This window comes from Rhipicephalus sanguineus, chromosome 8, assembly GCF_013339695.2.
Source record: "Rhipicephalus sanguineus isolate Rsan-2018 chromosome 8, BIME_Rsan_1.4, whole genome shotgun sequence".
Lineage (NCBI taxonomy): Eukaryota > Metazoa > Arthropoda > Arachnida > Ixodida > Ixodidae > Rhipicephalus > Rhipicephalus sanguineus.
The window spans coordinates 54,686,352-54,702,811 of NC_051183.1; the positions used below are offsets into that span (position 1 = coordinate 54,686,352).

The following is a 16,460-nucleotide window of genomic DNA, read 5'->3' on the forward strand; positions in this document are numbered from 1 at the left end:
CGATTCTACGCTTCTGCCATGCAATATTACATGCGTTTAGGAGACTCCTTCTATTACATGACATTCATGTGTGTTTTTTTCCGAAGCAGTTTCAAGCAGTAGCGTTGCTCTGTGGTAGAACACCTGCTTGCCACGCAGACAAGGGGGGGGGGTTCGATTCTCACTCAAACCTAAGATTTTATTATTTATTTTATTTGCATCTTTCTCGATTTGTCGGTCACGGACAAGATGATTTTTCGCTCACAACCAATGATGCCGACACTGGAATTTCTGCAAAACGAGCTCTTTAACACTATCGCGTTAATATTAAGTCGACAAAGATTGAAATAGCGTTCCAGAAACCTTGTAGCACTTGTTCCATGCCTAGGAAATTCTTAGTTTAAATGAAAATCACGTTTTAGTTGTCCGCGTACCATTAGTGCAATTCAAGCCACCCGCCTCTGAGAACGGCCTTCTGCCGTAGCAATTGTTATGCCCACCCTTCACTGCCTGACAGCGGCGCAGGGGAGCAAGGGGCTTTAGCAGAGCACAGCTTGGTGAGAATTGAACTTGCGTCGTTCTCAAGGTTAATGTCACATTCTCGTTTGCATAAATCAGACGGAAATGCAAAGATTTCATTTTATTTCATCTTGTAATGCAATGAAATGTTCTTATTTTTCATGGGGAGTTTGAATCCACGTTATTAATTGTACTGCAGCTCTACTACATCATCGAACTTGTGTTCCGGAATTTCCAAGTGGTGGCGCAAATCATGTCCTGGATTTTCCTTAATTTCTTGGTTACTGAAGCGCTGCTGTGTATAGTAATGATGTTTTAGACCTTCATAAGCGTTGACCTTTCATTCTGACATAAAACATTATTCGGGTTTAGTGTCCCCTTCAGCTTGGTGAGACTATCCAGGTCAAAAGCAGCGTAGTCTGTCTTTAGACTATAGAAGTGAAGCTTTGTTAGGTCCAATTTTCATTGTTAACGTATGTCTGGTGCACTGCAATTGTGGTGGGACCATTCCTATCTATACTTTGTTATATCTGATCATTCTCTGTATTGTGCTTCACCAGTCACGGTGGTCTAGTAACGGTGCTCAAGTGCTGATCCGGACATCACGGGATCGAATCCCAGCCGCGGTGGCCGCATTTTCAGTATAGATTAAAATGCTCGAAGCCAGTGTACTTTGTGGCCTTAGATTTAGGTGCACGTTAAAGAACCCCAGGTGGTCATAATTTACGAAGCACTGCACTACACATCCCTCATAATCATATCGTGGTTTTGGGATGTTAAGGTATGAGGCCAAGGGTTGGAAAAAAATTTTTAAAAAGCGATAATCACTAGATATTATTAGCCTACATTGTAAAGCAGACCTTTTTAGGGGGATTTTAGCATTATAAAGCAAGTCCTAATTTTTGTTAATTTTTCATAAATAAAAATTTTAATAAAAGTGGGCCTCACGTGAACAGTCCCAACTCACATTTTACTCAACAAAAAAACCTCATTTTTTGCAAAGACATAAAAGAAGCTTTGGCCAGTGCAATGAACCAAAACAAATGAGATCAGGTGAATACTAAAAATTATGCACTAACACCAGGGGCACCTTCGTATAACAGGCAGCCGTATTAAATATTGTGACACGATTTTGCTTATTGAGGTTCATTGCACACCCACTAATGTGGTAAGGAAGTGTGCCAAGTTTTAATGGAAAATCTTTATTAGCAAAAACGCTTTAAATGTTCGCGTACGGAAAAATACCAAAAATGTTAGTTCTGAGAAAATTAACAAAAGAAAGATTTGAAACATGTGCAGCGCTTACACAAGGTGACCAAGAGCCCTAAAATCCTCGATATTTGTAGCTAGTTTCATCCCGGACCTTATTCTTGTGTGCCATTGCTCGAGTGGTAAATTCCCCTTTTTTTTCTAGCTTGCCTTGCAGCATCAGTGCCATGACGGGACGCTTTCGTAATGCGGTGCCGATCGTTTGTGAGGCAAGTTTTTGCAGTGTAGAGGCCAGGCTCGAAGCCAACTTGCCTCAAAATATCAAATGTGCTTCTGTTGCCATTATTCAAACGACACACAGCATCATACAAAGCAAATTGAATGATTTACAGGCTCGCATATGTGTCCTTGAGGTGTACCTCGTTGCGCGACCACCTGGAGAGAAGTTTATTACTTCTATGATTAAAAATGATGGGTTTACAATGCTATTAGAGCATTATTACAAGTTCGCACTTGACATGACTGTTAAATAACCAACAAAGTACCACATATCAAGCTCATTTTATGAAGCACACAAAACTGGCACTTTCAGTTTCGGTTTTGTAGATGACGGGTTGTCTAACATTTTTGCTTGTATCTTTGGAAAGAAAGTGTGTAGACAGAAACTTTATGCTGCAAAATAATGGGCGATTAATTGCACATTTAAAATGACCAAAAACAAAAAAAAATGACGTTTTGAAAAAAATATTCACTTTTTCCACTTGACTTCATACCTTAAGCCCCAACAGTTATTATTGTGCATCGAGATTCAACTGTAATGCGTTGCCACTTTGTTGTGACACCTTATCTCTCTCTGTCTCTAGGTTACAAAGCAGCATCCTTTGGATTGCAGAGGACACAGCTTAGTGGCTGCAGGACCTCCAAAGGGCACGGAGGGGATCGATGCATTTGCGCAGAGCTGCATTACAAAAGAGGTCACTGACAAGACCACATGGTGTGCGGGCATCTCTGAGGCGGAGTTATACTCTCCCAAGGTCTCCAGCTGGATGCAGTCCGAAGATCTAGAAGACAGTGACGACTACTCTTGATTGTTGGAACCGCTACCGCAAGACGTAAGTGCACCACTATGCATCTTCAAAGTAGTGGCATTCTTGGGCCAGGTCTCCAAAGAAAAGCATGTGTGTTGTGGGTGTCACCATGTGGAAGAGCAGCAAGAATGGTTTGTGCAAAAAGGAAGTAGGCCACCAATGTTGGTGTGGTAACCAAACCACGCAGTTGTTGCAAAAAGAAAGCAGGACAGTACACTTGCCACAGCAAGTAACCACAGCATGCTGTTGGATCTACAAGTTATCGTGTCATGTAGTCTGTGCAGTGAGTGATTATACAGTCGGCGCATGAAGAAAACTGGACATGCAGTGGCTCAATGATTGCTAATGTCATCAAATGCCCGCTTGAATTGACCGATCTTGCATAGTGTTGGTTTAATGATGGCAAGGTTTGCCAAAATGATGGCTAATATTGGCTAAAGAATGGCTAAATGTTGGCTGGTGTTGGGTAATGACCCCCAGGTGGTCAAAATTTCTGGAGCCCTCCACTATGGCCTTGCTCATAATCATATTGTTGCGGTGAAAAGAACGAGGAAGCTGGCCCCAGATTAGAGGAAGACGACGTCTCTTACCGCCGCTTGAGCACCAGCTGTATTTATCGTAAAATACCAACTCTGCACTCGTGTGCCTGTTTTCTTCGTGCAACATTTGGTGGAGGTGCTGGGTACCAGTACGGAACTTCGCAGCGGACGTCATCTGCCTGCCGCCTCGATGGCACACCCACCGTCAACTTCGATGCCAGCCGTCTTCCTCACCCATCCGCGGGACCCTGGGCCGTTTTGTGGCACGGATAAGACTGATGTCGAGGAGTGGCTAACGCTGTACGAGAGGGTGAGTGACAGCTACAGGTGGGACCCGACCCTCATGCTAGCGAACCTGAACAGAGTTCCCTGAACATGCTAGCGCAGTTCAGGGAACTGCGCGGCAATGGTATGACACGCATGAAGCTGACCTAACGAGCTGGGACGTCTGTAAACAGAAAATGCGAGATCTGTTTGGCAGACCGGTCGGTCGTCAGCTGGCCGCAAAGAAAGAACTTGCGGGCCGCGCTCAGACGTCAACAGAATCGTATGTCGTCTACATACAAGATGTGCTGTCTCTCTGCCGCAAAGCTGACGACAGCATGACCGAGGCAGACAAGATCGGGCACATATTAAAAGGTATTGCCGACGATGCCTTTAACCTCCTAATGTGCAAAGATTGCTCCACGGTCGATGAAATCATCAAAGAGTGTCGGCGCTTCGAACAGGCAAAGGGCCGTCGAGTTGCTCAAGCGTACGACAGATTGCCGAATACCGCCGCGACCTCTTCCTGCGAAGACCCACCACGGCTCGTCCAATCGACAGCACCTGAAGACATCACGCGCCTTATTCGCCGTGAGCTCGAGGCCATGTCTCCGGCTCCAGTTCATTCGGACTTTAGGAACAACATGCCCTCCATCTCCCTCATACAAGCTGTTGTTCGGGAAGAAATCGCAAGTTTGGGCATGCCATCACTCTGCTCGGTCCGTCACACGAACACTTACCAGGTTTCCCCAGCCACTCGCAGCCAGCCGCAAAGTTTTGTTCCGCCCCGCCGCAATCCAGCCGAGTGGCGCACCGTGGACGATCGACCCATCTGCTTTAATTGTTCCCGTATTGGACACATTGCCCGTCACTGCCGCAGTCGCTTGTCGTCACCTCCACGGTGGTCGTCTCCTAGTCATTACCACCAGCCGCCGGACAGTCATACTTTCTCGCCCTACACGCCGACTCGGAGCATCAACGTCGACAATGTCCCGCCAAGGTCCAGCCGCTCCCCGTCTCCGCAAGGTCGTCGCTCGCGTTCACCTCTCATTCACCGCTCCTCGTCCCCGTCCACAACCGGCCGCTTCACTTCGGGAAACTAGGCGGCGCAGCTCCCGGAGGTGACGCTGCAACTAAGACCCGGCCTTCAAATCCTCTACCGACCCTGCCTACATGCGGAAACTTACTGGACGTGGAAGTTGATGGTGTTCATGTCACATCTCTTGTCGATACAGGGGCCCAGCTTTCAGTTATGAGCGCTGCTCTCCGCCGAAGGCTAAGGAAAGTTCTGACACCCGCCGCTATGAGCACTGTACGAGTCGCCAATGGTGGCACTGCAGCTGTTCTAGGAATGTGTACAGCACGTGTTACCCTTGGTGGCCACTACGCCATTGTTTTATTTACTGTACTCGAACAATGCCCGCACGACCTCATTCTCGGCATAGACTTTCTTTCGAAGCACTCAGCCCTAATTGACTGCTCCGAAGGAGTTGTACAGCTGGATCTGCCGTTCTCTGCCGACGCCGCAACTTGTGCATCACCCCGTTTATGTTCTGCTGAGTTCGCTCGCCTGTCCCCACAAGTTGCTACAGCTGTTCTCCTGACGCCCTGCCCTCCCGTCCCAGATGGCGACTATGTTGTGTCGCCGCTCACCGACGTGGTTCTGACGCGAAATATTGCCCTGCCAAGCACCATAATCCAAATAATCGAGAATCGGGCGTGCGTCCCAGTCGTCAATTTTGGATTTTCTACTCACGTGCTTCCACATGGCATCGCCATGGCGCATATCACCCCTTTGGGAGAATACGAGATCTCTTCTTTGGCCACTGAATCCCTCTTCACTACCAGCACACCTTTGCCGCCTATTACTTCGTCCTCGTCGACTGCGGACAGCATCTGTAAGATGATTGCCCCTGATCTTCCTGCAGAACAAACAAGAGCTCTTCGTCACCTGCTGTCATCTTATCGGGATATCTTTGACTTGAACGACCGCCCTCTCGGACAGACATCTATTGTCACCCATCGCATCAACACCGGTGACGCGAGCCCCATTCGTAGGAGACCATATCGCGTCTCCGCTGCGGAAAGGGCCATCATACAAAAAGAGGTCGACAAGATGATGGACAAGCACATCATTGAACCATCGAGTAGCCCGTGGGCATCCCCGGTGGTCTTAGTAAAGAAAAAGGACAACTCGTGGCGCTTCTGCGTCGACTACCGTCACCTCAACCGGATAACAAAAAAAGATGTGTATCCACTGCCCCGCATAGATGACGCCCTTGACTGCCTTCATGGATCCAACTATTTTTCTTCAATTGATCTCCGTTCCGGCTATTGGCAGATTAGCGTTGATGAGATGGACAGGGAAAAAACCGCCTTCGTAACACCAGATGGTTTATACCAGTTCAAAGTCATGCCTTTTGGTTTGTGCAATGCGCCAGCTACATTCGAGCGCATGATGGACTCCCTTTTGCGTGGCTTGAAGTGGTCAACGTGCCTGTGTTACCTCGACGACGTGATTGTCTTTTCGTCGACTTTTGAAAGCCACCTGCAGCGCCTCAGAACTATCCTCTCTGTGTTTCGCGCTGCTCGCCTTCAGCTCAATTCCTCGAAATGTCATTTCGGGCGCCGCGAAATCACCGTGCTCGGACATCTCGTAAACGCAGCAGGAATCCAACCTGATCCCGAGAAAGTTCGCGCTGTGCGAAATTTTCCTATTCCTTCTTCGACGAAAGATGTCCGCAGTTTTATGGGCTTATGCTCTTACTTCCGTCGCTTTGTAAAAAAGTTTGCCGACATCGCTCGTCCTCTGACCGACCTTCTCAAGAAGGATGCCTCTTTCTTCTGGGGACCACACCAAGAGCAAGCATTCTCTACCCTTATTGAGCGACTTACGAGTTCCCCGATTCTCTCGCACTTCGACCCTTCCGCGCCCACTGAAGTGCGCACTGATGCAAGTGGTCATGGCATCGGCGCTGTCCTCGCTCAGCATCAACAGGGCCACGACCGTGTCATCGCCTACGCGAGCCGCCTTCTCTCCACGCCCGAACGCAATTACTCGATAACTGAGCGAGAATGCCTTGCGCTCGTTTGGGCTGTCGCGAAATTTCGACCATACTTGTTTGGTCGTACCTTCCGCGTTGTAACTGATCACCACGCACTCTGTTGGCTCTCCTCTTTGAAGGACCCAACTGGACGACTTGCACGTTGGGCATTGCGTCTTCAAGAGTATGACTTCTCCATAGTGCACAAATCTGGACGCATGCATAACGACGCTGACTGCCTTTCTCGCAATCCCGTGGATCAACCGGACGACACCGATGCTGACTTGGACATCTGTACTCTGTCCCCATCCGACTTTCTCCACATCGGTGACGAGCAACGACAGGACCCTGTTCTTCGGAGCCTTATGGACCGCCTAAGCTACGCGCCTACCGACCCTTCTCTCCGGATGTTCGCCTTGCGTGATGGAATTTTATACCGCCGCAACATTCAGTCCCGTGGCCCTGAGCTGCTACTAGTCGTTCCCAAGCATCTGCGACTGGCCGTGCTCCAGGAACTTCACGACGCTCCTACTGCTGGACATATGGGCTTCACTCGGACTTACGATCGCGTGAGGCGCCGCTTCTTCTGGCCCGGTCTCTATCGCTATGTGCGTCGCTATGTTGCTTCTTGTGACCTGTGCCAGCGCCGGAAGACGCCTGCTTTGCCTCCCGCTGGTTTGCTTCAACCTATTGAAATCCCTACAGAGCCATTCTTCCGCGTGGGCCTCGACCTACTTGGCCCGTTCCCTATTTCTACCAAAGGCAACAAGTGGATTGCCGTCGCCACAGATTATGCAACAAGATATGCCATTGCGCGTGCGATACCGACCAGCTGCGCTACAGATGTTGCCGACTTCTTACTCTACGACGTCATCCTACACCACGGCGCCCCTCGCCAGTTACTCATGGACCGAGGCCGTTACTTTTTGTCGAAGGTCGTCGATGACCTGCTCCGTTCCTGTTCTACCGAACACAAGATCGCTACCGCGTATCATCCTCAAACGAATGGGCTCACCGAACGCCTGAACCGCACTCTAACTGACATGCTTGCCATGTACGTTTCCGACGATCATCGTGACTGGGACGCCGCTTTACCGTACATTACTTTTGCTTATAATTCGTCCCGTCACGACACCGCCGGATTTTCGCCATTCTACCTTTTGTATGGCCGCGACCCTGTCTTGCCCTTCGACACGTTGCTACCCTCTGACATACAATTCTCAGCGACTGATTACGCCCGCGATGCAATAACCTTGGCCGCCCATGCCCGAGAGGTCGCTCGTCATCGCCTCACAGCATCGCAAGTTTCTCAAAAGCGACGCTACGATCATCGGCACCGAGAACCACAATTTTCGCCTGGTTCCCTTGTCCTTCTCCGGACGCCATCTCGTCGTGTCGGCTTAGCGGAAAAACTCCTTTCTCGCTACTCTGGTCCGTACAAGATATTGCGCCAACTGTCTGACGTGACGTACGAGATCGCACCAGCCGACGTGTCTTTGCTACCTCAGGTCACAAGCGATGTTGTTCACGTCGCCAGACTCAAGCCTTATATACCCACATTAAGTGATGTGCCATGATTTGCACCGGGACGGAGCTAAACCCGCCGGGAGGGTGATGTTGCGGTGAAAAGAACGAGGAAGCTGGCCCCAGATTAGAGGAAGACGACGTCTCTTACCGCCGCTTGAGCACCAGCTGTATTTATCGTAAAATACCAACTCTGCACTCGTGTGCCTGTTTTCTTCGTGCAACAATATTGTGGTTCTGGGACATGAAACCACCAACAATTATTATTATTGTTGGGTAATGATGGATCGTGTGGCCATATATTGCTTAAGTGATGAATTTACAGGTATGCCTATGCACTTTTTGAAAAATCTCCGGTAGGGAGTTTCTGCTGCATTCTTTTATGGCAATGTTTGGGGACAGATATTTCCGCAATGGCTGTCGAAATTCTTGGCAACCTGAAGTTTTCCAAAAGGCCCATGTTAAGTTAGGTTGCATGCTTAAATAATGCACTTGTGAGGTACTACCACAAATCAAGCCTTGCCACAAACGGAGTCTTGGTAAGCCAGAAAACATAAAAAATATTTGCTTGCCCAAATTGCATCATTTCATTTATACAATATCTGCTGCATTCTTATTACAATATTTTACCACTAGACAGTGATTGCATTGCTTTCTGATGGAACATAAAACTCAACATGGTGCTTCACGTAGGGGTTTCCACAGATGTGGCTATAGACACCATCATGAAGTCTTGGAAGTCTGACCCTTGGGCCATGTTAATGAATGCCTATATCTAAATTGAAGAGTACTTATGCAGAAACATGGTTCCCACAGAACTTTAGTCCGCTTGCTTAATTATTGTCTCATTCACAAAAAAAAATTGTCTGGTCTAACACCACACCACCTCATCAATCGCGGGTGCCATCAATCCGAGGAAGGAGAGGAGGCCATCAGTCACATGGTGCGATTGTCCACCCATTGGCATTACGAGCCATCATTACCGACATAGGCCGTCATTTATGTTAAAGCTTGCCTTACGTAAGCAATGTTTGGTGACATCAGGCAACCACTTGCTCCACCATTGAGAAAGCACATTCAATTGTCACCAGGTTGAACACCCACATGCCTTAAAGGGTTTCAGAAGCACAGGCAACTACTCTGCGCTAAGGGAATGGCTGCATTGACAAAGAATCAACATATCGGGAATAGGTAGAGTGGGGTGGCCACCCACACCCTTGCCTTCATGGCAGTGAGCAGTTCCCCATATAGTCAAGACCTCTGTTGACTTTAGTTTAGGTGGCCACAGACCCCCACAAGTGGCCTTTCTATGTCAAGGAAGAATTGCGAAAGAGCTGCAAGTCCAAGCATCAGCAGCTTGTGTTTTAATGTCGACGCACCACAACAGGGGAAGTGTTCTGGGATGATCTCTGCTTCAATGTATACAGTAGAACCTCGGTGATACGATCACGGCTTGTACGAATTTCGGGGTGATACTGATTTTTCTGTGGTCACAGCCAAGGCCATTAGCCTGCAATGTAAGGGAGTACGGTTGTTGCGAACCGATTTTCAGCCCATGACGTTTGATATGAATATACGCTACTTCGAAGTTAGTTGCCCGTGCTGTCACTCAAGACCCGGCAGTCACGCACGGGGGCGGGATCTGAAGCGCGGGCATAGCGGTAAAGCTCACTTTAAAGGCGGCATCAGCAGTGCGTCGTATCCTCCGAGATTGTGCACTCGAATCTTGGAGGCACTAATGCGCCTTCGTTTGCCTTCGCGTTTAAATTACACATGGCCTCGCGCTCTTTCATTTCTTTCTCTCCAACGCATCGACGGGTGCTGCTATGCTCGAGGCAGTGTTGTTGTACTGAGAAGTACTCGTTGCTGGGCTAGTTGGTGGTTCATCATAATGAGGGAAATTCTAGACGCCTAAAACACCGCAAGAAGAACGAAGAAGCACAGGGAAAGAGCGTCACTTGCAACTGGTTTATTCTCAGAAGAAACGCAGAAAATATATGTGCCGCACCACACATGCACACACCGCACTGCATCACCTAGTCACTACACATAAAAAAACACGAGGTCAATAGAAAGGCATATCTAATCAAGCAACGACGAGCAAAATTGGAACTCGGACGTGAGCAAAACCACTGATGTGTCACTTACACACAAGTCGCCTTTCTTCTTTATCCAAAAAGCTCCCATTAATTCCCACATAACTCTGGCGTTCAAACACCGACCACTTTGGCCGATGTAAATCCGACCACAACTAAGGGGGTTTCATACACCACGCCCACCAAGCAATCCATGTACTTTCAAGTGTGTTTCTTTCCACAAGTGAAGGCCCTCGGTGGTTTATAAATACGTGGACGTAGGCCAGCCAACGTATGTGGCACAGAAAAAACTACGGGCACATTGTACCTGTTAGCCACGTTCTTAAGGTTGTGCACTACCTTATGAACATGAGGTACCACCATAGGTCTTTTGACCATGGGCTGCCTGCTTTTCCTTGTGCCCTTCAACTTTTGAACGAGGGTTTCGGCAACGGATGCAACGGCAGCTGGATAGCCAGCTGAATGCAGCCGCCTAACCTAATCTATGTAACTATCCTGCATACTGTGAGGACAAGATTTCACCAGCGCTCCCTCGAGACACATGGTCGCAATGGCCTTTTTAACAAGTTTGGAATGGGCAGCATCAAAAGGTAACAGCTCTTTGCACGAACTTGGGCGATAGGCCCAGCACGTGTCGCTCTGGGAAAGTGATGCTTAAGTCTAAAAACTGCAATCCATTGTCAGTGGGGAGCTTATGCGTGAACAAAAGGCAGTTAGCATGTTGTCTGAAAAGTGCTAGAATTTCATCCACTGAGCTAGTGGTGGTCAACAAAGGGTTAGCGTATAAAGTAACTAAGAAATCGTCCACATGCCGAAAGACCTTCAGCACCTTTGCGTCATCAAGTACTTGAGCTAATTCTGTGTCAAAGGATGCTCCTTTCCTGTGCTTCTTCGTTCTTCTTGCAGTGTTTTAGGCGTCTAGCATTTCCCTCATTATTCATTGTACTGAGTTTACACGTGCCTGCCACATCGATGCAAGCCATGTCCTTGCAATCAGATGTACTATGATAGGTTGACGAGGACTGAAAGAGGAAGCGGACGGTCTTGGCAAAGGAGCTAGGCCTCGCATCGTCAACATGCCCGATTATTCGGGACGCGCACGCCGGCCAACTCTCCGATTTGTACTGGGATTTGGAAGGGGCTCTTAGCGGTCACGGGTCACAACACACCTGGATCATTAATTGCACACACGTGCACGCGCCATATATTAACCAGTACAAGTATTATCGCGGACGTCTAAAAAGTTTACTGGCAATCATTCAGAACTGTTCATGACGTTGCTGCGGCCCTGAGAAACAATAAATGAAAACACGCCAGCTTTCTTTCGTCGCATACTAATTTTCTATGTTTTCTGTTGATACAAATTTCAAGCGAATACCTTTGGTGACTGCAAGATTTGTATCACCGAATTTGTACTGTAATTACTGTGCTTATCAGTGCCATGGTGATAAGTCACAATTGTCTATTAACAATGTGCAGTTGCTATTATGATATGTTGTTGAAGCTAAATTTGCATTTTATAAGGCTGGTTTTCTTATGTGATTGAGTTGAAGAACGCCTCTTATGTGCACTTTTTAGCTAGTGCGTCATGATGTGGGGGGCACACACAACTCCCACGATGATTGTTCATATTGAATGTTTGTCTTCAGGAGGTAGTGCTAGGCTCGCAGAATTGCAGATGTTTGCTAGGATTCGTGTGATTGTTTTCAAATTTCACCTTAGATTTCGCAGCGATTCCTCTTTGCTCACTGCCTTGGCATGCCTCCTCAAATCGGCCGTGCCGTTGGTACAGTGCTCATGGCACCCGTCTGCTGACCCAAAAGTCGTAGGTTAGGTCCCAGCTGCGGCGATTGCATTTTCGACGGAGGCAAAAATGCTAGAGGCCGATGTACTTAGGTGCACATTAAAGAACACCAGGTGGTCGAAATATCCTTAGCCTTCCACAATTGCGTGCCTCATAGTCATATCACGATTTTGGCTAGTAAAACCCCAGAAATTATTATATTATGCTTCCTCAGACTGTATTCTCTCATGCCACCAGTCTTCCAACACTGACAGCACCCCCACGAAACACAAGAAAAGCTAGAAAACTTCTAATGAACATCCGGAAAGGAAAGTCCGAAAGTATATTAGAAATTTAGTCGAGTTGTTGTTTAGATGTAAGCAGCTTGAAAACTTCCTGTAGCTGTGCTAACGCCACGTTATTAGAAGTCTAGAAATCTGCTTGCAAGAATTCTAGAAAAATTCTTGCTAGATCTTTTTAAAAGCCTTTTTAGGCATTTATTTTTCATGCGAAGCAGCTTGTTGAGGAGCTTGCTTTAGTCAATTCGTTGCATCATGCCAGTGTTTTGCAATCACGTTTGGTTGTTCATTGTCAAGAGTGATAATTAAACGAATGCCTGCGTAATATGGCATCAGATTAATTCCTGGAGCTTCTCTAGCGAGCAGAATTGATAATTCAAAAAAAGGCACGAGTTCAGGGGAAGACGGATGCTTGAAGAGATAAGAAATTCTTGGACGCGCTGTCTCGCTAGAGCCATCTCGACAAGCAGACTTGTCAATTTACAGCCTTGGAGAAGACGAGTTTGCTTGTTGAAGCGCCGACTCCAGCGACACCCCGTATCCAAGAATTTCTCATCTCTTCAAACTTCCATCTTCCCCTGAACTTGTGCCTTTTTTGAATTAACAATTCTACTGGCTAGAGAAGCTCCAGAAATCAATCTGATCCCATATTACGCAGGCGTTCCTTTAGTTATCACTCTTGACAGTGAACAACCAAACGTGATTGCAAAACGCTGGCATGATGCAACGAATTGACTAGCATGTTGCTGGAGCCAAAGTTTTGACAAACCGACTTGTCTTCAAGTTCCAGCCTTGAAGAAAAGTCCGCTTGTCGAAACTGCTCCAGCGACACGCGGTGTTCAAGAATTTTTTTATCTCGGCAAAATTGGTGTTCTTCTGGCCTGTTTATTTAGACATGGCATTAGCGTTATCAGTTTTGCTCAAGACAGTGTAAGCATTTTAATGTCGGGTAATTTTAATTACGTATGTTTTATGGAATGCGTTATGCCACACTTCCAAAAGTAAATGCGAAATTTCAACAAATCTTGTTGGTCATGCGTAATCTTTATTGTAGCAATTCCAAACAATATGTTGGTCGCTTGACATAGGCTGGAGCAATGGAATTGATGACTTCGTTCAAAAACCTGCAAGCAAAAGGCACAGTAAAGTACAAGGTGTCTCCATCAAGCAGACATATGTCAGCGCAACAAAAATCGGAAGGCTCGCTTGGCAAACACACAAGCAAAGTAGCAATACTCTGCTAAATCATCGAACATTTGTAAACACCAATAGGAGCAGTTCAGTGGCTTAATTTGTCTCAATGAAGTAAATTTAGATATATGTTAAAGAATCTTGAGTAGACAACATTTGAGAGTTCCTCCACAGGGGTGTGTGTCAATAAATTTGTGGTTTTGGGAATACCTGGAATTCTAATTTCATTCTGCACACAAAAGGCACGATGAACCAAGAAAATGTTTCAGTCAAGCATGCACCTACACCAGCATAAAAAAAAACAAAAAAACAAGAGCCTAGTTTGGTTAAAAGACAATGGACGCTGTAGCACAGGGCGACATTGGTCTAGGAAAAAATGCGCCCTAGTTGGTAGCACATGCCAAGAATTTTTTCCGGATAAGCAGCACAAGAACAAAAATGGAGAGACACAACATGTGCACTAACTTTCAATAGAATGGTTTATTGCTCATAGAGATGTCAAGTGCGTCAATTTCGCGTCCTAAAAGCAACTTTTTCTCCATTGCGCACACTGTTAAACCAATCAAAATTTACCGTCAAGGACGTGCAGCGTCCAAAACTGAAATTTGCGCAGCAAACATCCCTACATGCTCTAGAAAAAGACGTCTGGTAAACTTTTAGAAAAAACTTCTTGTACAAAACGTTTTCTCATCGTTTCCTACAAAACTTCTAATGGAAAACGTTTATTCAACTTCGCACAATATACCAAGGCGTGTATACACTTTTCTAGTGGTTTCAAGAAGTTTTTTCGACGTTTCGTGGGCCTTTGCACTTGAACATCTTGAAAACAGTGCAAAAACGACACAGACAGACGAAGATAGAAGTACACACTTCAGCACTGAACTCTCAAGTAAATTTTATTTGAAAATACAGGCACACTTAAATGCTAACAACCTTTCACCCAAGTGACTTTCTCACACATGATGCCGGAAGGCACCACTTTGAATCCTAAAAACCAACAACAAGCTTAGAAAATTCCACTCCCATGTGAACAGCAGCAAAGAAGATTGCTGTGGTCCTGAATGTTCCAAGATACAGTATACACTATCATGCAAGGCAATCGAGGGAGAGCTGATGCACTGCTCACTTCTTTGCGGCTGTTCACGTGGAAGTGATTGGAATTTTTTATGCTAGTTGGTGGTTTTTAGGATTCAGGATGGTGCTTTCAGATGTCATGTGTGAACCGTGCACATGGGCGATAGGTTTTCAGTATTTAACTGTCGTACTTCTATTTTCAAATAATATATATATAACTGCAAATTCAGTATTGTGGTGTGTCCTTCTATCTTTTTTGTCTGTGTCATTTTTGCGCTGTTTTCTAGATGTTCAAAGACTATTACCGACTAGCTCAGCTATTAATTCTTCTACAGCACCTTTGCAGCATAGCTCACTTAGACTTCTGACCTCTTTCAGAAATGCCCCTAGTTCTGGGAAATCGAAGGAGGACCAGCAGTCGAGTGGAGGAGTACACAGATGATGACGGCATCGCAGATGGTGACGATAGGTGCAGATTGCCAGCAAGCTCACCGTTAATGAAGAAGGAGAGAGAGAAGGCCCTGCCACGGTCATTGGAGAGCCAGTACAAGTCATCACCTGTGACAGTGGACTTTGCTCATGGAAGAAAGTCAAGGCTTTGACTTTCTAACAGTGTCATGGCCTTTCCAATGCAACCTGTGTCTACAGACGAGTGTGATGTGAAATCGTCTCCTCGCTTCTAACATTGACAGCGAAGGGCAAAGTGCCGATTCTGCGAGCAAACACTTGGTTGCTTGATGAGGTTGCTTAGAGCAAATATTTTGCTAATAAATGTGAATCGTGTTCTCACATTCACCAGTAGATTGCGTGGTCATGCAAGTGTCGCATTTCTTTATTATTTGGACAAAATTAATTTTGGGGTAATTTCCAGGCTAGAAGGTAAGTCTGTAGCCATTGTAAACCTTCAATTTATCGATATTTTGAAGATTAATCCTATGTGGATGAACTAAATTTTCGGGAACTTTCCAACCAAAAAGGTGAGGCTATGATAGCCTTTGGAAATCTTAAATTTTTCAATTTCTTGAATGTTATATTCCTGTAACTTTACCTTTTTGGCTACAATTCCACTGAAATTTGTGAAGTGTTGTGTGTACAAATGCTCAGACATGGAAATACAGCATTTAAAAGAATGTGCAGACCAACTGCAAGACATGGTCATCTGTGCCGTTCCAGTGGTCGGGGGATGAAGAGAGTGCTACGTAAGTGACGGCGGTGGTTCGAATCCCGCTGTCGGTCTTGTTTTCAAGAAAGTATTATTACAGCTTTTAAAAATTTTAATGTTTTTCGATTTTATGAAGTTTCGTCGCAGATTGATCAAATTGACACAGAAAATTTGTCACCGATACTTTCACCATGTCAGTAGCAACACGATTAGGCGTGAGCTTCCATTATGGGAGGTACTGGGTTCGATTGCCAGTGTCGGACGGCCACCCACTGGTTTATTCCAATGGGTACATGCGTGCTTCGGAGTGGTGCTACTACGTCTAGCGGCACTACGCAAAGCAGGCAAGCGTCGCCGCAAGCACATATGACACAGGTAACGCCACCTGGTGTTACCGCCATCTTTCATTGTGTATTCGTGCAGCCCTTCGCTCTCGCCCGTCACACTTCACCTTCTAGCCGCCACCGTGGCCGTAGAGTGCCTCGATATCCTCCTCACCCGCCCCTCCGTACAGAGTGGGGACATCCTTTCACGGGGATCAAGCCGCCGTAACCAGTTTTCGGAGCTCTGTCCGCCATTTTCATGCCCGGCGTTCACTCAGCGTTCACTCTGCGCTGTCAGGCGAAATGCCCAGTTATTGTGTGCCATTGTGCTCTAAACATTCCAGGATGGGTTGAATTTTCCGAGAC

The 16,460-nt window shown here is 46.6% G+C and overlaps 1 protein-coding gene across 5 annotated transcripts in view; it reads left to right on the top strand.

Moving 5' to 3' along the window:
- The window catches only part of LOC125759539 (uncharacterized), a 65,021-nt gene extending 49,611 nt beyond the window's left edge, over window positions 1-15,410 (top strand). For all 5 annotated transcript variants that reach the window (XM_049418452.1, XM_049418453.1, XM_049418451.1 and 2 more), the window contains exons 4-5: window positions 2,571-2,819; window positions 14,988-15,410. In XM_049418452.1, coding sequence (XP_049274409.1) covers window positions 2,571-2,795 — 225 coding nt within the window. In that variant the 3' untranslated portion in view covers window positions 2,796-2,819; window positions 14,988-15,410. The remainder of the gene's footprint in view (window positions 1-2,570; window positions 2,820-14,987) is intronic.
- The last annotated feature ends 1,050 nt before the right edge of the window (window positions 15,411-16,460 follow it).